This window comes from Salmo salar, chromosome 11 (genome assembly GCF_965601325.2).
Source record: "Salmo salar chromosome 11, fSalSal1, whole genome shotgun sequence".
Taxonomy (NCBI): Eukaryota; Metazoa; Chordata; class Actinopteri; order Salmoniformes; family Salmonidae; genus Salmo; species Salmo salar.
Window position 1 is genome coordinate 21282543 of NC_138301.1, and position 25708 is coordinate 21308250.

Genomic DNA, 25708 nt, shown 5'->3' on the forward strand with positions numbered 1-25708 from the left:
ATTCAAAAATCACAATAACACTAGAATTGCACACAGAGTCCATGCAACTTATGTGACTTAAGCACATTTTTACTCCTGAAATGTAGGCTTTCCATAACAAAAGGGTTGAAAACTTATTGACTCAAGACATTTCTGCTTTTCATTTTTAATTCATTAGTAAAAAAAAAAATGTCAAACTTAATTCATTCCACTTTAACATTATGGGGTATTGTGTGGAGGCCAATGAGAAACATTTTAAATTCAAGCTATAGCACATTTGGAAAGAGTCTAGGGGTGTGAATACCAAGTGTTAACATTTTTTGTCAGTAGTAGACCCCTCAATGTGCAGTTGTGAAATATGGACAAACATGCATAGGTGAACGGTAAGGCACAAATAAAACAGACACAGGAAAGAGTTCTAACTTTATTAATATTATTTTAAAACTAATATAAATCCCATGGAATATCCTCCTGGTGCCATTAAGTCTATGAATGCATGGATACCTGCCATAAGTACTGCATTCCAACACTCCATTCAAAATTATTTTTTTTCCAAAACTCAGCAATCAGAGTGGAAATACATGGCCTCAGCGCACTCTCTTCACAACACTCCTGTCTGTTCTCTCCTGTGCAAGTATATGCAAGTTAGCAAGTCGAGAATAATATTAGTGTTATCTTTTCAATGGCAGCAAAGAGAGATTGCTGCTGCACAGCTAAAGAGAGAGAGGGAGAGAGAGAAAGTGTGGGTAAGAACAATGATCTGGGACGTAGGAATAATCAGCTACTTTTTTATTATTCTGAGCTGAGCGCTGTGTATTTCCCTCTGAAAAAAGAAACGGAGGATAAACGAAAAGCAAGGATAAACCAACGCCATTCCCAGTTTCCAAACAACAGATATCCCCAGGTTGTAGGCTCATGTGAAACTGGTTGCATCTGTGGGCCTGAGATCCCCTTATAGAACCCAGTTTTCCATCTGGGGCCTGTCTGAGTGAGAAATCCAAACAGAACACAAACTGTATCCTCAGCAGACCTCAACAATCATTCCATTGAAAAAGAACAGATGTGACATTCATTTTCTTTTTCTCTAAAATACATTAGATGACGTGTGAATGGTGTTTAGTCAAATCAAGGTGGTGCAGGAGAGGTGTAAGACACGCATGTGCATTTTCTGGGAGGTGAGGTGAAGCTTGAGTTTATTCCCACTCTAGAAATACTGTGTGAACATGAATACAGCAGCTGATCAGTTTAACATGATATTTTCCTAATTAAGGAATGTCTTGATTTACCTTCTTAGAAACGAAACGTCTTCCACTAGCAAACCACATTGTCTAAACATAAACTAATCAATACAATGATCGGTAAAATGAGTCCTGCAATGTTTTTAAATGGAGGTTAACGTTCTACTCCAGTAAAGCAAGGCATTAGGTATATAGAAATGCTTCTTTACTAGAGCAGCTATCCTCACCTGCAAGTTGTTAGGCCATGAGAAGCCCACAATATATGTGCAAAGAAGTGCATTGCGAGGAGCCATGCAAAAAATAAAACAAATAAAAATAAAATATGACACGAGGAAACAATCAAAAGCTACATAAAAGCTTTATAAATACAATAACATTTTAAATCCTTAATGGAGATGTCAATTCGAGCAGTATTGTACTGTGTGATAGCTGGCACTCTAGGCTCAATGCTTTTTTAGCCTGATGTTTTTATTTTCTCATAGTGGATCTGCGCAGGTAATTCATGCCCTCTTTGGTTGACTGCAGTACTGAAGAAAAATTCAAACAAAACAACAAATAAAGAAAATTCCAACAAAGAGTTGTTAGAAAAACAGCATCAACTCTCAACGGCAGACAACTGCGCCTCGATGTCCACTCTGCAGATGGGGCACTTCTTATTGGTGAGGAGCCATTGGTCCACACACAGTTGATGGAAAAGATGCATACAAGGTAGGCGTCTGTGGAAGAGAGAATATATTGTTAGACATAGACTTTGAATTCCATCTTCATAATGAAAAGATCCTGTAAAGTTGGAATGAAATGACAATGAATAAAATGTTTAATTTGGTTTGCTGAAAGATGGAAAATTATCATTTATACATTACAGTTCTTACATTACACCAACAGAGGGCAGAAACTCTTAAACTCACTTGATCACATGAGCACATATGTTGAGCTCCAGAAATGTCCTCTGAGACCAGTCATTTTCAGGCACTCAAAGGATTGGCTTATCTGCTGATTACTATACTTTTGGGTGTTGAGAAAATCTCCAAGGCATATCAAGAGAAAATGTGGAAAAAGAACTGGTAGTTCTCACACAAAAACAGCCCCGCATTAAAACACACACGCTACAGTATAACTGTACCTGACGTCTTCCCCTTCCTCCAGTATTGACAGACAGATGGTGCATTTCTCCTCTGTGTCTTCGTCCGCCCCCTCATCTTCTTCTTGCTTACCATGCAGCTTTCTCTGTTAATGGAAACATTGGAAAACACCATTATAGATACACAGCACCACAGTTTCCACAAAGACAACTTTTATTCACATTATAAAGACGTATTACAAACAGGGAAGGCTGAGACCATTTTATGAGGGTTACCGTCAAACACAATAAATTCAGGGTTCACAGGGTGTAAACATTACAGGTACAAACCAACTTGCGAATGAACTATCCTTTATGACTGATAGAGGGCTTACTGTATACAGTACAAGCATTATGAGGGTGAACAGATATCCCTATGAGGACAGAGAGAATGGTCATTTTGTCCTGGCTACAAAACATGTCATGTCATCCCTATGGATCAAGGTAATATGGATTTAAAAATATATATTTAAATAAATATTTACAAAAAAAAACTAAAAAAAAAATCTATGAAATGTTTCTACTGCCGAATCCCCTTGCCCCCAACACTACTACCATTAACAACTATAAATGAGCAGAGACATGTTTCCAAATTGAATTTGTTCATTTTTTTTCTCACCGAGTCGGAGGTTGCGTGCATATTTTTCCCAATAGTTGCCCATGCTTCAGGGGTTAACTGTTCATCAATGTCTCGCTCAGTCTCCAACACCTTCTGTATTGGGCAGCAGGTTATTAGGTTACTTATATAAATACATTAGGAAAACTAGGTGGAATCTTTCCCTACAATGTTTTCTAAGGCTGAAACTTTGGTTGAAAGGGACACCTTCTAGTTTCTACAGCATCTGGCTTAACGATAGCAATACATTCATATTTTGAAAGGAACACAAAATAACCACTGTGAGTGTGCACTCTGTACCAGAATAAAATCTTGTGCAGACATGCACAAAATGCATCACAGCAAACTACATTAAACAGGATGTGTTCTGAAACACACACACAGTTTTATAGGAGTGCTCTCACCTTTTTGTACTTGTGTGGGTAAGTGCACCTCTCTATAGTTCCCTGAGAGGCCCCTCGGTTCACAGTCCCCAATCTCTCCTCTAAATGCAGCAGATCCTGAGGAAATAGGGCAGGAAAACAACCCAACATGAGACTGAGCCAACCCAGTTCCACACAGCTCATAAGCCACAGCACTCTCTCAGCTCCTTCATAACTAATTACCAGGGCCAGGAGAGTTTCCTCACCACCTGGCGTGTGCAGGAAAAACTCCAGGCCCTAGTTAGTATATCTTTACTAATCGAGTGTTACCTCATAAGTTCGTCCAAATCCAGTCATTCTGGATGAGATGTAGCGAATGTGCGGGTAGGTTACTTCAGACATGCCAGTGTGCTGTGAGGGAGGCAAAACAATTCCATGGAAATATGTTCACTTCAGTGGAGTACAGTAATTTGTTTCTGTGGGCTACAGTTCATGAAGCACATATAGGGATATATAGCATTATCAACTAAATCTGCTGACACTGCTTGACTTGGGTATAAATTCCGGTTAGCATTACCGAAAACTGCATTTTTGATAACCACAGAAGTCTCACAATTTCATATCTTCTGACATTGTGCATTAACATCATTTCAAAGGGGCATCCATTGATTTCAGGCTGCTGGTTATGTTGAATATGCACTTGAAATGCCTTACGGGCCACCATTAATTGCCAATGCATTATTCATGTGGCCCAACAAACCATCCTTGAAATAACAGATGTTATAAATAGAGGGCCAGCATCATTAATCTAAGCCATACTTCAAAATTATTCTAATGTAGGCACGTGTGCTTAGAGTGAGGGTGCCAGTCATGCACCCACCATGAAGGGGATGGGGAAGTGGTGCAGTCTTGGGGGAGGGTGGTAATGGGGCAGGTGAGGGTGCAGGTGTCCTGAAGGATATGGCGCCACGGTCACTCCAGCCTCGATACCCAGCTCCCTACAGAAGAAAACCAGACCAACAACAGTCCTCATCAACTCGTAGACATTGACATCACAGGTGCCATTTTAACAGTGCAGGTGAGGGCATACATGACTGACTATATCCTTTGTGCACAGCAGGCCACACATACGTCGGTATTTTTTGTTTTAATACTCTTGGCCCTACACGCAAGGCACTGGACCTCCACTGCTCTAAATGGTACTAACCATGCAGTCCTCTGCTCAGATTGGCGTGGGTGGGACGACATGGTCTGGGGCACGTGGATGTGATGGCCATGGCCGTAGTTGGGGTGCATTCTGTGGGGGTGTGGAGGGGGGCGCTCATGTGCTCGTCTGGAGAAGAAAGAGAGGTGTATCAGAAACATGAGATGGAAAATACTATAATATTGTCCCTGTAATCAGACAATTGGAAGCTACTGTCTGTGCTTGCAATTATGTTGCTGCCATCAGACGGGTTGGACCGGGGCCAGAGGCTACACTCACGTGGGGTGTTGCATCATCCTGCGTCTCTGGACCTCCATCCTCTGCAGCATCTCGTGCTGGTGCAGCCTCTGCACGGAGGTCCCCAGCGCAGGCATGTGGCGCTGCAGGGCCTGGTGCTCCGCAGGCAGGTGTTGGGGAGCACTGGAGCCTGTGTGGTGGTGGGCAGGCAGAGGGGCAGGGGGGGGCGGGGGCACGGCGTGGCCAGGGGGGTGGGAAGGCAGGGGCGTGTGGAAGGGATGGACGGGGTGGGGGATGACGTACTCACCCTGTGGAGCGGGCTGAGGAGGGGGAGGAGGGTTACCATGGGAATGGGGGCAGGTGTTAGAGGGCTGGTGGTGCAGGGAGCGTGCCAGGGGGGCGTCTGGGTGTCAGAGAGCGTGAGAATGGTGGGAAAAAGTTGAGAAGTAGTTAGTAACACCTTACCAGACTGCCTTTAAGTCCCCTTCCTTATGATGACACCTGATCATCATCATCAGTTATGACTCTCCACACTGAAACATGCTGCCTGGCTGTTCCCTGTGCTGAGCAGGTCTCCCACCTGAGACCGCGGACAGACCCAGCCTCTGCCTGTCTCCCTCCCTACTGCAGAGAGAAGGGGGCCGGAGCAGGAATGACTGTCTGACGTGACTGAGTGTAGGCACTAGACAGGTGCGACAAACAGTTCCTGTAAATATGGCCCCACCAGGGAGCCCCGCCACACTCCTTCTCATTCCACACAGAGATATTCTGAGGAGAATCAGCAATTAACAAGGCCTGTTTGGTAGCACACCCACAGCACTTAGCATATTAAACATCAGGTGTTTCTCTTAATTACTATTAGCACTGGCTTTCAAGAGTGCCGTTGTCGGCATAATCTTTCAAGGTCTGGTGGTAATAGTTACTGTATATATCCTAAAGGCTCACGTGTTTAGTACAGTAGTATGCAGGCTCTGCATGGGAATAACACACTATAGTTACTACTGCAGCATTTCATTTTCCTATCAAATCAACACTTAAACAAAAGAAACCACAAAATAATATCACCTCCCAAAATAAGAAGGCCATCTCCCATTTGGTGCAGATGTAGCTCTACTCACAGGAGGGGTGCATGAAGTGCCTGCAGGTGGATAGCTGTGGCTGTGGCTGAGGCTGGGCCACCATGGCTGAGCTGAAGGAGTCCACCACTGCGCTGGGCTGGTTGGGCCCTGTTGCATTCTGGGAGTTGTAGGCAGCGGGCCGCGACGTGGAGCCTGGGCAGCACGGGTCAAAGGCTGAGGTGCCATGGAAACTACCGGCCCCGCTGCCCCCGCCGCTCCGCAAGCCACTGTTGCTCAGGTCGACCGGCAGAGTCTGCTTGGGAGGGGAGAGACAGAGATAGGAGGGTTGGAGAGGAGAGGGAATGGAAAAGGAAAGAAAGAATAGGGGAAAGAGATACAGGGAAGGGACGTATGGAGAGAGTAGAACCAGAATATGATGTTATGGTGCTACTGTCTGACTTTGATCTCTGTAGGTGACAGAATATATAACTAACCAGTAAAACACTAAACTAAAACCACAGGGCTTCATGGTCCAGCCAGCACAAGATACAGGTACAAGACAATGGGCTTTACAGATTAGACTACAGTAAACCGTCTGAGATAATGAAATCTAAGTGATGGAGTTTCAATTCATAGTAGCAGCCCTCCCTCGTTGAATTATTCAAATAAATAATAATATTTAGACTGATGCATAAAACATGACTTATTCACCTTATGCAGGCAGCATGTCTCCTTTCTCTGAGCTGTAGCTGAGGGTGGTATCTACATGTAGGCCAAGCCCATCAAAGGGCACAGCATTTTGCCTCACCCATGCAACTACTTCCTCCTTTTCATGGTAGAGACCTGATGGCCCAGTTTTGAATACTTGCCCCAGCCCTGCATGAATTATGTAGGAATCAGAGAGTATCCAGACAGAGACGGAGGTCTATGGAGGGAGCCCCAAACCTGACCTGCAGACACAGCCCTCTCAACCCCACTACACTTTAACCACACACTCCTCCACTTTGATGGTAAATAATACAATTCAGCAGCTACTAACAAATTAGCACAATTGTAACTATTCAGCAGTGAATCTGGCTTCAAGGGAGGCTGCCAGCTAGATCCTTTGTAACGTTTATGTTAAGATACTAGTTATTTGTCTGTATCAGTTCCTATTCTGTTTTTTCCTTCTTAATCCTTCTTAATCACCTTGAATCTGATTCATTGGCTAGTGCAGATATTAACGGAACCTTTTGTTTAGATACACAAAGACTTGGTCAAAGATACATTTGAATGCGATGGTGCCATCTGCCAGGGAGAACATGGCTTGCATAGTTTACTAAAACTATAAATGATTTCTAATTTATCTCCAGCTATTGTCGGCGGAAAAGGCAACCTTTTATCTCCTCAGATACTATTCATTTCGCCTACTTTTATAGATTTGGGGAAAAAAATAAAATGATAAAATACTTTCAAGATTTAAGAAATCCAATTTTTCATATGGACTATATTTATAAAATGTTACTGCTATAAGAAATGCATAAATTCTCTGGTCGATATACACTGCTCAAAAAAATAAAGGGAACAGTTAAACAGCACAATGTAACTCCAAGTCAATCACACATCTGTGAAATCAAACTGTCCACTTAGGAAGCAACACTGATTGACAATAAATTTCACATGCTGTTGTGCAAATGGAATAGACAACAGGTGGAAATTATAGGCAATTAGCAAGACACCCCCAATAAAGGAGTGGTTCTGCAGGTGGTAACCACAGACCACTTCTCAGTTCCTATGCTTCCTGGCTGATGTTTTGGTCACTTTTGAATGCTGGCGGTGCTTTCACTCTAGTGGTAGCATGAGACGGAGTCCACAACCCACACAAGTGGCTCAGGTAGTGCAGCTCATCCAGGATGGCACATCAATGCGAGCTGTGGCAAGAAGGTTTGCTGTGTCTGTCAGCGTAGTGTCCAGAGCATGGAGGCGCTACCAGGAGACAGGCCAGTACATCAGGAGACTTGGAGGAGGCCGTAGGAGGGCAACACCCCAGCAGCAGGACCGCTACCTCCGCCTTTGTGCAAGGAGGAGCAGGAGGAGCCCTGCAAAATGACCTCCAGCAGGCCACACATGTGCATGTGTCTGCTCAAACGGTCAGAAACAGACTCCATGAGGGTGGTATGAGGGCCCGACGTCCACAGGTGGGGGCTGTGCTTACAGCCCAACACCGTGCAGGACGTTTGGCATTTCCCAGAGAACACCAAGATTGGCAAATTCGCCACTGGCGCCCTGTGCTCTTCACAGATGAAAGCAGGTTCACACTGAGCGCGTGACAGACGTGACAGAGTCTGGAGACGCCGTGGAGAATGTTCTGCTGCCTGCAACATCCTCCAGCATGACCGGTTTGGCGGTGGGTCAGTCATGGTGTAGGGTGGCATTTCTTTGGGGGGCCGCACAGCCCTCCATGTGCTCGCCAGAGGTAGCCTGACTGCCATTAGGTACCGAGATGAGATCCTCAGACCCCTTGTGAGACCATATGCTGGTGCGGTTGGCCCTGGGTTCCTCCTAATGCAAGACAATGCTAGACCTCATGTGGCTGGAGTGTGTCAGCAGTTCCTGCAAGAGGAAGGCATTGATGCTATGGACTGGCCCGCCCGTTCCCCAGACCTGAATCCAATTGAGCACATCTGGGACATCATGTCTCGCTCCATCCACCAACGCCACATTGCACCACAGACTGTCCAGGAGTTGGCGGATGCTTTAGTCCAGGTCTGGGAGGAGATCCCTCAGGAGACCATTCGCCACCTCATCAGGAGCATGCCCAGGCGTTGTAGGGAGGTCATACAGGCACGTGGAGGCCACACACACTACTGAGCCTCATTTTTACTTGTTTTAAGGACATTACATCAAAGTTGGATCAGCCTGTAGTGTGGTTTTCCACTAATTTTGAGTGCGACTCCAAATCCAGACCTCCATGGGTTGATAAATTGGATTTCCATAGATTATTTTTGTGTGATTTTGTTGTCAGCACATTCAACTATGTAAAGAAAAAAGTATTTAATAAGATTATTTCTTTCATTCAGATCTAGGATGTGTTGTTTAAGTGTTCCCTTTATTTTTTTGAGCAGTATATTAAAGTTGGGGAAACCAAAACAGGAAGCAGAAGTAACAGCCAAACCTCCAACAATACTACAATGTAAAAAACATAACAGGGTGTTGATGCTCAGGCCTACCTGGTCGTGGTATTGGGTGGAGCTGCTGATCCCTCCCCCTCTGCATGGTGCAGGCAGGGCAGTGGGCCTCTCTAGGGGGCAGCTGGGCTCAGGAAAGGGCAGAGTGGGTGGAGGTGGGTGCTGAGGCACGTGGTGATGGTGGTGGTGGAAGTGGTGGGCGTGGCTGTGCTGCTGGGAGCCTGGCTGCTGGGAGGGCTGGGCCTGCAGGCAGCTGGAATGGCCCAGGGTCATGTGACCAGGGGAGGGCCCGCCGCAGGGGGAGTGCTGCGGGCAGCAGGAGGGTAACCTGGGCATGGCCGCGCCCCCACTCTCTCCTGCCACGCCGGATGAGCCTCTTCTGCTCTCATCTGATAGAGAGATGGAAAACACCTTTAAGCTTCAATCATTATTCATAGATTACCCATAGGAAAAATTACTAAACTTATAAAGGCACACAAGGTTGACATCATGGCTTTCTGGAGAGTCTATGGTCTGTCTTACCCTCCGTGCCTGCGGTACCCCTTGATCCCTGTGCCAGCGTGCTGTCTGGGGCTGGGCCTTGACCAGGGCAGCTAGTGGAGGGGCCCGGAGCATCGTGGGGCTCTGAGGTAGAGTTATGATGAGAGGAGGAGGAAGAGGAGGAGCTGACAGTCTGAGGGTGAATGCTGTCAGAGGTGGATGGTACAACAGAGAGATCTGTGGTAGGGAAGAGAGACAGGTAAACAGAGTAAATGTGGGAATTTATTATGTAGCAAACATATCCATCTGTGTATGTGTGTGTGTAGCAGGGTTTCCGTCAGGAAAATGTGGCACCGGACATTTGACCGGCAGCATTTTAATTTACCGGACCCATACGCATTGGGTACATAACCTATTAGGGTGGCCACCCAAAGTGCTCAGAGTGACAAAAATCACATGTATATTATGGTAATTCATACAAACAGAACATGCAAATCAAGGACGCAATGATGTGCAGTCCTTCTTACCAAATTCTGATGTGCACTTTAAAGAGGTTAAAATAACTGTCCACATTTACTTTTCCTCAGCTAACAAGACAAGTAAAGAACAGCAAAATCACTAGCCTATGTCAATCTACTATCCCCCATAGTAGAACAGTGACCTATTCTATTGGTCAGCTTGTCGAGAAAGAAATAGCCTATTCCAAAAACTCGGACAATTGCGGGATGATAGATCCCAAATTCATACAACCAGTATGCCTAGGCTACATAAAACAAACGTTACAAAGCAATGAGTCTGATGAAACAGATTAGAACATTTAGCTTAAAATGTTGATAAACTATTATTTGCGCAGCAATGCGCACAAGGCAGTAAGCTACGCGCGAATGTTTGTTCCATAACCCAATTAGCGGGAAAACACCTATCAAAAGGGCACGTGATTGCAGAAATTTAGAAAGAGGGGAGATCTAATATGCAACACCTGCATGGTTTGCTAATATGACTAGGATTGTGCCTTTGGACACAGGACAACAAAATAAAGTTTATATCAAATGACTGCCTTCACGGATATGGTCTGAGTTTGGATAGGCTACTTTGAAGCAAATTAAGACATGCCTCATACAATGGCTTGCAAAAGTATTCACCCCCCATGGCATTTTTGCTATTTTGTTGCCTTACAACCTGGAATAAAAATAGATTTTTGGGGGGGTTTGTATCATTTGATTTACACAACATGCCTACCACTTTGAAGATGCAACATATTTTTTTTATTGTGAAACAAAAAATAAATAAGACAAAAAAAAACAGAAAACTTCAGCGAAAAATACCTATTCACCCCCCAAAGTCAATACTTTGTAGAGCCACCTTTTGCAGCAATTACAGCTGCAAGACTCTTGGGGAATGTCTCCATAAGCTTGGCACATCTAGCCACTGGGATTTGCTTAGGGTCATTGTCCTGCTGGAAGGTGAACCTCCGTCTCAAATCTCTGGAAGACAAACAGGTTTCCCACAAGAATTTCCCTGTATTTAGCACCATCCATCATTCCTTCAATTCTGACCAGTTTCCCAGTCAGCTGCCGATGAAAAACATCCCCCCCCCCGGCATGATGCTGCCACCACCATGCTTCACTATGGGGATGGTATTCTCGGGGTGATGAGAGGTGTTGGGTTTGCACCAGACATAACGTTTTCCTTGATGGCCAAAAAGCTACATTTTAGTCTCATCTGACCAGAGTACCTTCTTCCATATGTCTGGGGAGTCTCCCACATGCTTTTTGGCGAACACGAAACGTGTTTTGCTTATTTATTTTCTTTAATTTATGGCTTTTTTCTTGCCACTCTTCCGTAAAGCCCAGCTCTGTGGAGTGTACAGCTTAAAGTGGTCCTATGGACAGATACGCCGATGTTCAAAGTTCCAGATATTTTTTTATTTTTTATAACCCAACCTTGATCTGTACTTCTCCACAACTTTGACCCTGACCTGTTTCGAGAGCTCCTTGGTCTTCATGGTGCCACTTGTTTGGTGGTGTTGCAGACTCTGGGGCCTTTCAGAACAGGTGTAAATATACTGAGATCACGTGACCGATCATGTGACACTTAGTTAAATAAAGTCCACCTGTGTGCAATCTAATTATGTTACTTCTGGGGGTAATTGGTTGCGCCAGATCTTATTTAGGGGCTTCATAGCAAAGGGGGTGAATACATATACACGCACCATTTTTTTCATTTCACCAATTTTGACTATTTTGTATATGTCTATTACAGGAAATCCAAATATAAATCAATTTAAATTACAGGTTGTAATGCAACAAAATAGGAAAAACGCTAGGGGGATGAATTATTTTGCAAGCCACTGTATGTATTAAAACGTTCAGGTTTCAAACAATTAAGTATATATTTTCAAAATGCATACTACCTCCAGCTAATTGCAAAGTGGTGTGTGATGCGCTGATGAAGAGCCTATGCTTTTGCTGTTTGAGATGCTGTAGCAGCAGCTCTCGCGCTCCGACAGATTTTCCACTCAAAGGCTCTGTATCTGTATGCTGTAGGCGTGTGATAAATAAGATATCCCTACATAACGAATATACACAGAGTGAACAAAACATGCTCCTTCCATGACAGACTGGCCAGGTGAATCCAGGTGAAAACTATGTCACTTGTTAAATCCACTTCATATCAGTGTAGATGAAGGGGAGGAGACACGTTAAAGAAGGATTTTTAAGCCTTGAGACAAGGATTGTGTATGTGTGCCATTCAGAGGGTGAATGGGCAAGACAAAATATTTAAGAGCCTTTGAACGGGGTATAGTAGTAGGAGCCAGCCGCACCGGTTTGTGTCAAGAACCGCAGCGCTGATGGGTTTTTCATGATCAACAGTTTCCTGTGTGTATCAAGAATGGTCCACCACCCAAAAGACATCCGGCCAACTTGACACAACTGTGGGAAGCATTGGAGTGAACATGGGCCAGCATCACTGTGGAACGCTTTCGACACTTTCTAGAGTCCATGCCCCGAAGAATTGAGTCTGTTCTGATGGCAAAAGCGGTTGCAACTGAATATTAAGAAGGTGTTGCTAACGTTTTGGACACTCAGTGTAAGCCTACTATACACATGGCAATTTGATCTGCTTTCTATTTATTTATTTTTTAAATTGGCCAAAAGCTGGCTATTACCGCCTAACAGAAACCCTGGTGTGTAGACTGGCTGCAGTGGCTTGGCAGCCAGGGAGAAGAAGAGACCTCATTAGCATTCCACAGTGTGCACTCCATCTGCTTTTCATAGTCACAAATTAATTTCTCCTCCTCAAAAGAAATGCAAATAGGCTCACATCTCACACTGCTCTATTATTCTGTTATCAGTCACACGGTGCGAGACCATAAAGAAAATGCACCAAATTGGAGTTAAGTCACATTAATGCTTTGGTCTGGTTTGCTAATGCCTCAGGTTAGAGGGCAAACTGGTCTGGGAAAACATAGCCATTAGCCAGAGATATGTAGGATGTTGGAATGGTAAAGCCATTACAAAAACAGTCAGTCCACACATGATATATAATAACAAATTGAATGTATAATTTGCTTTTCATTGAAATAAATAAAAACAAACAACTAGACAGAGCAACTGAAACCAAGAACCCAGATGACACTACAAGGAACATATATATCTAATGGAGGACCTTCCTAAAGAGGAGGGTTTTCAGGTCATTTTTAAAAGGTGTATATGCAATGGCTTGGGGCTGTCATGAATGTATGAACTGAACTGGAGTAAGCCTATACATCTGGTGAGAATAATGTATGTACAGTTGAAGTCGGAAGTTTACATACACCTTAGCCAAATGCATTTAAACTCAGTTTTTCACAATTCCTGACATTTAATCCAAGTAAATATTCCCTGTTTTAGGTCAGTTAGGATCACCACTTTATTTTAAGAATGTGAAATGTCAGAATAATAGTAAAGAGAATGATTTATGTCAGCTTTTATTTCTTTCATCACATTCCCAGTGGGTCAGAAGTTTACATACACTCAATTAGTATTTGGTTGCATTGCCTTTAAATTGTTTAACTTGGGTCAAATGGTTTTGGGTAGCCTTCCACAAGCTTCCCACAATAAGTTGGGTGAATTTTGGCCCATTACTCGTGACAGAGCTGATATAACTGAGTCAGGTTTGTAGGCCTCCTTGCTCACACGCACTTTTTCAGTTCTCCCTACATATTTTCTATGGGATTGAGGTCAGGGCTTTGTGATGGCCACTCCAATACCTTGACTTTGTTGTCCTTAAGCCATTTTGCCACAACTTTGGAAGTATGCTTGAGGTCATTGTCCAGTTGGAAGACCCATTTGCGACCAAGCTTTAACTTCCTGACTGATGTCTTGAGATGTTGCTTCAATATGTCCACATAATTTTCCTTTCTCATGATGCCATCTATTTTGTGAAGTGCACCAGTCCCTCCTGCAGCAAAGCACCCCCACAACATGATGCTGCCACCCCCGTGCTTCACGGTTGGGATGGTGTTCTTCGGGTTGCAAGCCTCCCCCTTTTCCCTCCAAACATAACGATGGTTATTATGGCCAAACAGTTCTATATTTGTTTCATCAAACCAGAGGACATTTCTCCAAAAAGTACGATCTTTACCCCCATGTGCAGTTGCAAACCGTAGTCTGGCTTTTTTTATGGCAGTTTTGGAGCAGTGGCTTTTTCCTTGCTGAGCGGCCTTTCAGGTTATGTCGATATAGGACTCATTTTACTGTGGATATAGATACTTTTGTAACCGTTTCCTCCTGCATCTTCACAAGGTCCTTTGCTGCTGTTCTGGGATTGATTTGCACCAGCAGCAACAGTCACAACAATCACATCAACAACAACCTCAAACACACCAGCAGCAACAGTTGCAGCAACAGTCACAACAACAGCACCAACAGCAAACACAACAACAGCACCAACCACAAGCCCTGTCACAGCAGCAACATCTACAACAACACCCTCATCCTTCCTGAGCGGTATGACGGCTGCGTGGTCCCATGGTGTTTATACTTGCGTACTATTGTTTGTACAGATGAACGTGGTACCTTCAAGCGTTTGGAAATTGCTCCCAAGGATGAACCAGACTTGGAGGTCAACAATTTTCTTTGAGGTCTTGGCTGATTTCCCCATGATGTCAAGCAAAGAGGCACTGAGTTTGAAGGTAGGCCTTGAAATACATCCACAGGTACACCTCCAATTGACTCAAATGATGTCAATTAGCCTATCAGAAGCTTCTAAAGCCATGACATCCTTTTCTGGAATTTTCCAAGCTGTTTAAATGCACAGTCAATTTAGTGTATGTAAACTTCTGACCCACTGGAATAGTGATACAGTGAAATAATCTATCTGTAAACAATTGTTGGAAAAATTACTTGTGTCATGCACAAAGTAGATGTCCTAACCGACTTGCCAAAACTATAGTTTGTTAAAAAGAAATTTGTGGAGTGGTTGAAAAATGAGTTTTAATGACTCCAAGTGTATGTAAACTTCCGACTTCAACTGTATATGAATTGGGGATGAATAAATACAGAGCTCTTCAAATGGACTTTGTAATTCAATGTAGGCTACACTCATCAGGAGTCGGCTGTCTGTCCCCTAAATCCAGAGTGAAACCCTTTACTCACATAAGCTTTAATACTGCCAGGTGTATTTCATTCATTGTGCCTAATGCCTCCACATTTACAATGAAGAGCATGCTTCTGGCTACTGCTCCAGTGGCTGGCATCGCTGTGACATTTTATCATGTTACAAACATGATAACATTGACAGTATGAAACAACATGCATCAGAAATGCATTGGGTTGATGAGTAAAAGCCAACCAATGAAAGAGCAGTCGCTCTCAGGGGCACGGTCGCTATTAATATCCCTCCATTTGATGAAAAGATACAGATGAATCATTATTAAACAGTGCTCGATGACGGGAACATTTCAAATTGAATTGTGATGACAAGACAATTCTTATTTCAAGTTAGCGACACCCACTCACTCCCAGGTTTGGAGAGTTGTGTGGAAGAAGCTAGCTAATCCTATTAAACAATAGAGTGTAAATGAGAGTATTTAATTTGACATGTAATATTTCCCAACCCCCTACGCAGTGTTGAGCTGGATCATGTAGGAAAGCATTAAACTCATCTAAATCCTAGTATTGGACGCCCACATTCATATGCTGTGCGACAGTCCGGCTATCGTATGCAGCATCTATGAAAAAGCTGTTCCCCAATGTAATTGATTTTTACACATATAATCACCAGATCTATTTTCTTTCTGCCTCGAGAGTATACTTGCTTCTCTGTATCCGTGTGTGTGTGAGTGACACACACACGGGGAGAGAGAGAGGAGAGAGAGGGAGAGAGAGGAGAGAGAGAGGAGAGAGAGAGAACGTGCAACCATTTGTATGTTGCTCATATAAAAATTACTGTCCCAGGGGACTACTGTAAACTCGCCTTTGTGTTGAAAGACGAATGAGCCTAGCTTTGAAAGAAAACACAGTGGAAAAACAGAGGCCTGAGTATAAGTCTAGGACGTCTATGTGACTGTTACATCATATAGTTCATCTCAGAGTGGTATTGGGGGTCGGCACGTCCTCACGCTCACCATCCTCGTCCACTGTGAGGTCCACCACCTCCCCGGCACTCTGGCGCAGCGGCTGGATGACAGTAGAGAGGCGGTGGCGGCTGCGCAGCTCCTGGGGTCGGTTCTGGGAGCAGCTGGGGCCCCAGTACATCCTGCCGTGGCCCCCCACCGAGCGAGGCCTGTGGACACAAACACACAGCCAGTTAGAGAGGAAGGAGAGGGGGGGTAAACAATCAGATTAAACAAGGCTTCAGTTTTCAGACTGACTGGGACCACGCTGATAATGCCAGGTTATCTGGACCCCGGGCCTGGGCTACGGTATTGTAACATTGTAACAATTCTATGAGATTGCTGACCACACAGCCCTCTCAATGGAGACCAGTGGTCAGTGGATGAGACCCAGTCCATAGGACTTCATGGAGAAGTGAGAAATTCCAGACAATTCAGCCCATTTTTCCTCCCAAAGCAAATCTCTTGCTTTTCCCAGCCTGATTGTCCTTTAAAGCAAATATATAAACAAAAGTTCATTTTATGATGTAATTTATCATGTAGTAAAAGGGAAAGTTGAAACGTTGTCATTTGGAGGCAGGGGATGGTCCCCACAGCTTTTTCTGTGTGATGAGCACAAATCAGCCTCACTTTGGGCGCTGCTGGAACGCCTGGCTGGAATGTAAATAAGAGCCAGCTGACATGAGTGCTAGCGCTGCAGCTAATTCATAAAGACAGTCTACACACAGCCGCGCGCATGAGAGACACACAGCTGTGCAAACCTTTGAGAACCACACAGAAAGATCATGTTTGTTTCACACACATGGTTTCTTCCACCACACCCACTAAACTACAAAACCACCTTGTGGAAAACACAATTCAACATACAACACACAGAAACACCTCTACCTCATCAAGCCTCAGCTACCACACACACATTGGCTTAAGTCACAACCATTGTGCATCATTGACTGTGCTCTCTCCTCTCCCTTTTGCAGTCTTCCTCTCTCCCCATCTCACTGCCTCAGTCTTTCCTCCGGCCTTCCGCTATCTTGTGTGATGTGGGAGTCCAGAGAGTATCAGTGTGCCGTAAAGCAGGATGAGAGGGGGGAGCATAGGGGATAGAGTGCCTGCCGTAAAGCAGCCTGTCATGGAGAGATGAGGCTGGGGAAGAGAGAGAGAGCAGTGAACCAGGCTGAGGGCCAAGACCAGGCTGAGGGAAGGGGAGAGCCAGGAGCAGAGAGACTCCTGCTCCTCTCAACACAGGGCTGCTGCTGGAACCTCTAAACCACAGGTTGCATCATCAAAACAATAAGATTACAGACAAGCATGGTGGGCTGCTGCTATTCCAGTGAGACCAATGTGTGTGCACAACAATAGCAACGCCCACACACACACACACACACACACACACACACACACACACACACACACACACACACACACACACACACACACACACACACACACACACACACACACACACACACACACACACACACACACACACACACACACACACAGCCATGTAGGCCTAAGAAGTCCTTCTAATAAGCAGGCGTGTGAGAGAGTGTCCACTCACACTCAGTCTTCTCACACAATTCAGCAGAGGAAATGCCATTCTAACTGCTGTGGGCTGCATTGGTGCTGTGATGTGTGGGGGGGGGGGGGGGGTCCCATTAGCTCATACTGCTGTCCATTCCATTTCCTGTCAGACGGACATACTTCACAACAAACGAAAAAGAACGGAAGGCAACAAAAACCTATTAGTGCAACTTCTGATGTTGGCAATGCAGAAAAGAGGAAGAAAAGCCTCCATGGCATGTCCCATGGGGCAGTTCACCTCACCCCCCCATGTGGAGCAGTGAAGGTGGTACACACAGAGAGCCAGTACAGAAGGTGTGGCTTGATTGTACTGTAATTGGCACCTGCTCCTCCTCTCTCCCACCTCGGGGCCCGGGGAACAGGCTAGCCCACCTCGGGGCCCAGGGAGCAGGCTAGCCGACCTCGAGGCTCAGGGAACAGGCTAGCCCACCAGGGACAAGCACCTAATTACCCACAGCGTAGACCTGGGATTATTTTGTAAATACCTGTTTACCACAGTGGCCTCTGAGGGGTGGAGGCGAGGGGAAAACAGAACACAGTAAACATGAACACTGTGGGAACTGGGGGCTTGGCAGGACCAGGGTTTTGCCATCTCCACGCACACTCTGCCAAATGCCTGAGGGCTTAGAGGGCTCGACAGTGGGGCTAACTGCAGGGACGGGATCTATGGACTGTGTATAAAGGCTATGGTACTGGGGGGAGGAGGGAGAGGGCGACACAATTAAGGGACTAAATGGACTGTGTGTGGAAACAAACAATATGAAGCATCTGGTACTACATCACAGCAAGACAGAAGCGCAAGCTGCATGTTCTGCACCAAAATCCAAAGCCTTCACTGATACTGAATATGGCACTTACGCATACTCACACCCTCTATCCCAACCATTATCCTCTCTGCACTGTAAACAAATGATCTTTCAGCGGAAAACCGGTATTGCTCATCCTGCTGCCCTTTGACCTCCACATCCAGTACTCCTCGCTACACCTCCCCCTTCAGAAACAGCCCTTCTCTGCATTCTCCTGCAAGCCAGGGCAGCTCTGGGAGGTGCAGGCAGAGATAGGGAAATAAAACACACACACACACACACACCCTCCCGTAACTAACTACACTCTGCTCATTCACTTCCCGGAAATACCTAGGGAGAATATGGTCAACCGAGCATGAAGAAAGAGGGAGAGAAGGAAGATAGAGAAGGGAGAGAGATAAGGGGAGAGAGAGCGAAGGGAGTGAGGGATATCTACAGGGAGAGAGAGGGAGTGATACAGTAAGAGAGCGGAGGGAGGGAGATTACGGAAGAGAGCGAGGGGGAGGCAGGAAGAGTGATAGAGCAAGTGAGGGAGCGCCAGAGAGGGAGGAGGGAGATAGAGAGCAAGGGCTGGGGTGAGGGAGAGAGAGAGAGAGAGCAATGCTTATGTAAACCCATCTGTATCACACTCCAAATATTTACAAGCTCTCTGAAAAAGACAGCCCTTTTCAATTTCTTAGAGGGCCCTTACTGATCTCCCTCCCTTTACTGATCTCCCCCCACCCTTTACTGATCTCTTTCCCCCCTTTACTGATCTCTTCCCCCCCCCTTTACTGATCTCTTTCCCCCCCCTTTACTGATCTCTTTCCCCCCTTTACTGATCTCTTCCCCCCCCTTTACTGATCTCTTTCCCCCCACTTTACTGATCTCTTTCCCCACTTTACTGATCTCTCCCCCCCCCCTTTACTGATCTCTTTCCCCCCACTTTACTGATCTCTTTCCCCCCCTTTTCTGATCTCCCCCCCCTTTACTGATCTCTTCCCCCCCCCTTACTGATCTCTTTCCCCCCCCCCTTACTGATCCCTTTACCCCCTTTACTGGACCCCTTTCCCCCCTTTACTGGACCCCTTTCCCTCCTTTACTGGACCCCTTTCCCCCCTTTACTGATCTCTCCCACCCCCCCTTTACTGATCTCCCCCCCCCCCCCTTTACTGATCTCTCCCACCCCCCCTTTACTGATCTCTTTCCCCCACCCTTTACTGAACCCCCCTTACTGATCTCTTTCCCCCCCTTTACTGATCTCTTTCCCCCACCCTTTACTGAACCCCCCTTTACTGATCTCTTTCCCCCCCTTTACTGATCTCTTTCCCCCACCCTTTACTGAACCCCCCTTTACTGATCTCTTTCCCCCCCTTTACTGATCTCTTTCCCCCCTTTACTGATCTCTTCCCACCCCCCTTACTGATCTCTTCCCCCCCCTTACTGATCTCTTTCCCCCCCCCTTTACTGATCTCTTTCCCCCCCCTTTACTGATCTCTTTCCCCCCCCTTTACTGATCTCTTTCCCCCCCCCTTTACTGATCTCTTTCCCCCCCCCCTTTACTGATCTCTTTCCCCCCCCCTTTACTGATCTCTTTCCCCCCCCCCTTTACTGATCTCTTTCCCACCCCTTTACTGATCTCTTCCCCCCCCCCCCTTTACTGATCTCTTTCCCCCCCTTTACTGATCTCTTTCCCCCCCCTTACTGATCTCTTTCCCCCCCCTTACTGATCTCTTTCCCCCCCCTTACTGATCTCTTTCCCCCCCCTTTACTGATCTCTTTCCCCCCCTTTACTGATCTCTTTCCCCCCCTTTACTGATCTCTTTCCCCCCCTTTACTGATCTCTTTCCCCCCCTTTACTGATCTCTTTCCCCCCCCTTTACTGATCTCTTTCCCCCCCCCTTTACTGATCTCTTTCCCCCCCCCTTTACTGATCTCTTTCCCCCCCCCTTTACTGATCTCTTTCCCCCCCCTTTACTGATCTCTTTCCCCCCCCTTTACTGATCTCTTTCCCCCCCCCTTTACTGATCTCTTTCCCCCCCCTTTACTGATCTCTTTCCCCCCCCCTTTACTGATCTCTTTCCCCCCCCTTTACTGATCTCTTTCCCCCCCCTTTACTGATCTCTTTCCCCCCCCTTTACTGATCTCTTTCCCCCCCCTTTACTGATCTCTTTCCCCCCCCCCTTTACTGATCTCTTTCCCCCCCCCTTTACTGATCTCTTTCCCCCCCCTTTACTGATCTCTTTCCCCCCCCCTTTACTGATCTCTTTCCCCCCCCCCTTTACTGATCTCTTTCCCCCCCCTTTACTGATCTCTTTCCCCCCCCTTTACTGATCTCTTTCCCCCCCCCTTTACTGATCTCTTTCCCCCCCCCTTTACTGATCTCTTTCCCCCCCCCTTTACTGATCTCTTTCCCCCCCCCTTTACTGATCTCTTCCCCCCCCCCTTTACTGATCTCTTTCCCCCCCCCCTTTACTGATCTCTTCCCCCTGAATATTTCTGAAAAGGCCAGGCACGTTTAGCCTTATCAACTCCTGGATAACACCGTTTAAAATAAGTCACACTGCACAACCTGAATAGATCTACAGAGGAGCACTGTCAGGGAACAATCAATCACGGGCAAGCTAATCGCGTGTCTGTGGGACAGAGGGAACATGGGAGAAATTAACAGGGCCACTAAAGCTCCAGTCAGTCAAGCCAAGTGGGTGAAATTCTCCATTGGGGTTCCAGACCTGCAGAATGGGCTCACTGAGATGGTGAGCCCAAAGAGAGTGGTCAGATGAGCTGGCCTCTGGAAGGGGGGCTTGGCTTTACTGCTAAAAACAACCGGAGGCATGTGGCCTGATCCCCAGTGCAGCTCTTCTCTGGGTACGCTATGCACTATGCATTGCTATAGAGAGACCCTGCCTGCCCCCCTGCTATTCCACTCCACAGCAGCCTGAACTGGTCTCTAAACCGGTTCTTTAATTGCTCATCCACACTACTAATCAACTATGTTATTACTCTTCTTGTTCCTGCTCTGGTTCCTCTTCGCACACACACACTTTCCTGAGATGTTAAGACTTGATGCTATTACACCCCGGTTCCCCCCCACTCCCTGCATTCCACTCATAGCACACACACACAGAGAACTGGGAGCCTGGAGATGAGTCACGTCAACAGTCAGAGCCTGAGAGAGGGAGCGCCACCAACTGACCTTCGGTTTCACACAGAGGGTCCCATTCTGGGAACAGCAAGACACTACTCAACATTTCATTGCACTGCCCTACATACAGAACAAATATCCTACATCTAAAAACCTACCCTTGAAAACAACATGATCACATTCCTTGCAGGCACTAAATGTATTATACGATAGATACTGTAGGTCAATAACATAGGACTAACTGGGCAGATATGGAGTTGCCTATTTTAGTGTTGTTTGTAGAATGTGGAGGGGGCTCCTCTCATCCTGAAAATAATGGGAAGTGATGCCACATGACTGGTCATACCAGAGAGACAGGAGGCTTCTAGAACCTTCTCTGGCCCCAACGGGCCTGTTTAAACAGAACACTCCATGACATGGCTGTGCTGTGTACCTCCTCTCTAGCCTTCATAGAGGCGGCCATATTTGGCTGATTATCTTCCTGAAAGCATAACGACCGTGTTAAACAAAACATAAACGTATTGATAACAATGCTAGCATGCTATGCTAAGGATTACATTAGTAAGGAGCATAATTACACAAGGTGGATTAGCTAGCTAGTTAACACACTATACAGCGACAGGAACCAACCAATCCACTAACATGCACGTGAATGACACGGCCTCATTAAGTTTGCATTTATGTAGCTAGCTGAGTATTTACTGAAGCAAATTAGTGGCTCATTCAAGGACACAGCAGCTGGGAGGCTCACCTGGGATTACTAGCAAACTATCTCGTCTCCAGTCAGCCATCCATTCCCCTGATCAATAGGCCTTACTTACTGCCACCCTGAACATCTGCATGTCATTCAGATGAAATGGAAAAAACATGAAAATGCACTGGGCTCATTGGGCTGGCCACTCCTGATATCTTTAGACCTATGGTATGCTTTGTGCACATGTAGAGATTGGTGACAGACACAGGGTTGAGAAAATTTGCCTATTCAGAAAACCTTGAAGTATTTTTAAGTGTCAGAACAGTGTTTTGACCTGCAATGGGATAAAAGGATACATAAAATCAACTATGTAGGTTTATTTTGTTTACTTCACTCCCCAGATACCTAGCCATTACCTACAAGCAGGGGCGACCAGTCATTCAGGGCTGTTTGAGCCCCACCTGTTTAGCTTTTTTTGTTGCCCGTTTTGCATGTTGTTTTGGCATTCATTTGTGTCACATATCAGTTTGCAAACAATGTAAAAAAAAAAATAATATCACTGAGTTAATAAAGCCGCATACCAAGTTAGTCTCTTTTTTGCTTTCTTGAGAAGGGCAGCGCCAAAATGCAGGGGTTTCAGCCTAGCTCAGTGCTTTCGTGGGGTGGGGCAGCCAGGAGAAAATATGGAGCGTAAGGGTTGGTAGTGTTCTTGAGTTGCGCCGTGATTGGCTCAGTTTTCTGTCACGCTTGGGGACATTTAAAAAAATGTAACCTTTATTTACCTAGGCAAGTCAGTTAAGAACAAATTCTTAATTACAATGACAGTGTCAGAACAGTGTCAGCTGTGAACTACATCACTGCAAAATCTACGGGTAGAGCTCGAAAATTCAAGACCCTTGGGTGCTGCCATAAAATTACATTAGAAGTGTCCATCCAAGAAGGCTTAAGGTCATTGGCCACAGATAAAATGACATGAAATCACGTTAGATCTACAGTAGATTTGATTGGAATGAAAATGTTAGCTAGCAGTCATCATGAATCAAGTCGACAATCTGCTGGTAAATCCTTTTCAATCCCTGTCATATGAAGATAAATAATAATGAGAAATTATAGATAAAACGTATCGGTGCTCATCGGCCATAAACATTACACAAGTTGGAAATCGTAAATTCAACAATGAGTGGTTTGAAAGGGATCAGTGGCTAACTGCAAGCATTGCAAAGCAATCACTAGCCTGCTATTCAGTGGAGTGGGTGTGTGGTCCAACTCTGGGTTTAAGGGTCTCTTTTCCAAGCTTAAAAGGATAAACATTCAACATTGGCCATGCTGTCAATCCAGCATGACCTCTGCCGTGCTCAAAACTGGGAACTTTTAACTGGGAAATCTCTGACTTCAGTGAGTTCAAGACAACTGGGAACTCGGAAGAAAACGAGCTCCAAATGGGAAAATACATTTTGAATGGTAATCCAACGCACAATTGCAAGTTGGGAACTCGGGCCTATTTCTAGAGCTCCGACCTCAAGATCACGGACGTCATCATGATTCGCCACTGTTTGAAAAACATATATTTTTTTTCAGTTCCCAGCTGTCTTGAAAGCACCATAAATCCAGAGAATGCCAGACTTTGATGACAAAGTTTGATGACAAAATTTGCCCACGAAGGACCGCTGCACCACCTTTCTGTTCAAGTGAGCACAGCATAACACGGAGTCCAAAAATATCTTGTATGCTGCTGCATAAATGTAATATGCCAGGTAGATATGTATACTGTAGCTAAGAAAGTAATACTAAATGTATGTTGTGTAGTAAGCTGTTAGTAGCCCATGTGCCTCACTAATAATTTAATCTATTGTCACCTCTTAATTTCACCTACTGTTCTGACTTGGTGGTGCCTATAACCTGTTTTAGAGAAATGCAATCATTGAATATTGTAAGAGCTTTCATTGTCTGCCTATACGCCGCCTTTATTTGTCCTACGGTTCTGAATTGGTGTACAGGGAGAATACTGTAAGAACAGCCCATTTCAAAAGTGCTAAACAAATAGTTATATTGAAAACATCTGTCCTAACTCGCTCATTAATGTCTTAATCAAAATAACAGATTGCCTCATCCTCACGTCGTCCCCTTACTCCATAGTTTGAACATCTCAATTGTCAGTAGAAACCACATTTCTTTAAGCAGTCAGCCATATCAGCTGTTTTTTAAAGTCAGTAAATTAAGCTGACTGAACTGTTTCGCTGCCAGACAAGGCTCCGCTGATAGCCAGGAGTAGCAGTGGTAAGGTGTTGGGACTGCTGTTGGGACTCTGCTATTGGGACAGCTTTATGCATAGTGCATTTGTAAAGTTTTCAGACCCCTACATTTTTCCCACATTTTGTTATGTTTATTCTAAAATAGATTTAAAAAAATACTCATCACAATACCCCATAATGACAAAGCAAAAACTGTTTTTTAGAAATTATTGCAAATGTATTCTAACTAAAAAAACAAATATCACATTTACAATAGTATTCAGACCCTTTACTCAGTACTTTGCTGAAGCACCTTTGGCAAAGATTACAGCCTCTAGAGTATAAAGCTACAAGCTTGGCACATCTGTATTTGGGGAGTTTCTCCCATTCTTCTCTGCAGATCCTCTCAAGCTCTGTCAGATTGGATGGGGAGCGTCGCTGCGCAGCTAATTTCAGGTCTCTCCAGAGATGTTCGATCAGGTTCAAGTCCGGGCTCTGGCTGGGCCACTCAAGGACATTCAGAAACTTGTCCCGAAGCCACTGCTGCATTGTCTTGGCTGTGAGCTTAGGGTTGTTGTCCTGTTGGAAGGTAAACCGTCGGCCCAGTCTGAGGTCCTGAATGCTCTGGAGCAGGTTTTCAACATCCCCACAGCATGATGCTGACACCACCATGCTTCACCGTATGGGATCGTGCCAGGTTACCTCCAGAAGTGCCGCTTGGCATTCAGGCCAAAGAGTTTGATCTTGGTTTCATCAGTCCAGAGAATCTTGTTTCTCATGTTCTGAGTCCTTTAGGTGCCTTTTGGCAAACTCCAAGTGGGCTGTCATGTGCCTTTTACTGAGGAGTGGCTTCCGTCTGGCCACTCCACCATAAAGGCCTGATTGGTGGAGTGCTGCAGAGATGGTTGTCCTTCTGGAAGGTTCTCCCATCTCCACAGAGGAACTCAGGAGCTATGTCAGAGTGACCAAGTTTTTGGTCACCTCCCTGACCAAGGCCCTTCTCCAATCAATTGAATTTACCACAGGTGGAATCCAATCAAGTTGTAGAAACATCTCAATGATGATCAATGATAATAGGATGCACCTGAGCTCAATTTCAGCTCTCATAGTAATGTATTTTTAATACATTGAAAAAAATTCTAAAAACCTGTTTTCGCTTTGTCATTATGGGGTATTGTGTGTAGATTAATAAAAAAAAATGGTTTTAGCG

At 45.3% G+C, this 25708-nt stretch overlaps 1 protein-coding gene across 4 annotated transcripts in view; it reads right to left on the reverse strand.

The window, feature by feature from the left end:
• Positions 1 to 390: 390 nt before the first annotated feature.
• The window catches only part of LOC106562205 (E3 ubiquitin-protein ligase arkadia-C), a 52246-nt gene continuing 26928 nt past the window's right edge, over positions 391 to 25708 (reverse strand). The window contains exons 4-15 of one of the 4 annotated variants that reach the window (XM_082957788.1): positions 16072 to 16229; positions 9504 to 9698; positions 9024 to 9370; positions 5875 to 6127; positions 4799 to 5159; positions 4523 to 4648; positions 4196 to 4313; positions 3646 to 3726; positions 3358 to 3453; positions 2957 to 3049; positions 2341 to 2444; positions 391 to 1933 (exon numbers count right to left, since the gene is read on the reverse strand). In XM_082957788.1, the coding sequence (XP_082813914.1) occupies positions 1813 to 1933; positions 2341 to 2444; positions 2957 to 3049; positions 3358 to 3453; positions 3646 to 3726; positions 4196 to 4313; positions 4523 to 4648; positions 4799 to 5159; positions 5875 to 6127; positions 9024 to 9370; positions 9504 to 9698; positions 16072 to 16229 (2053 nt within the window). In that variant the 3' untranslated portion in view covers positions 391 to 1812. Of the gene's footprint in view, positions 1934 to 2340; positions 2445 to 2956; positions 3050 to 3357; positions 3454 to 3645; positions 3727 to 4195; positions 4314 to 4522; positions 4649 to 4798; positions 5160 to 5874; positions 6131 to 9023; positions 9371 to 9503; positions 9699 to 16071; positions 16230 to 25708 lie in introns of all 4 variants that reach the window. The other 3 variants (XM_014126905.3, XM_082957790.1, XM_082957789.1) reach the window with 3 other exon arrangements.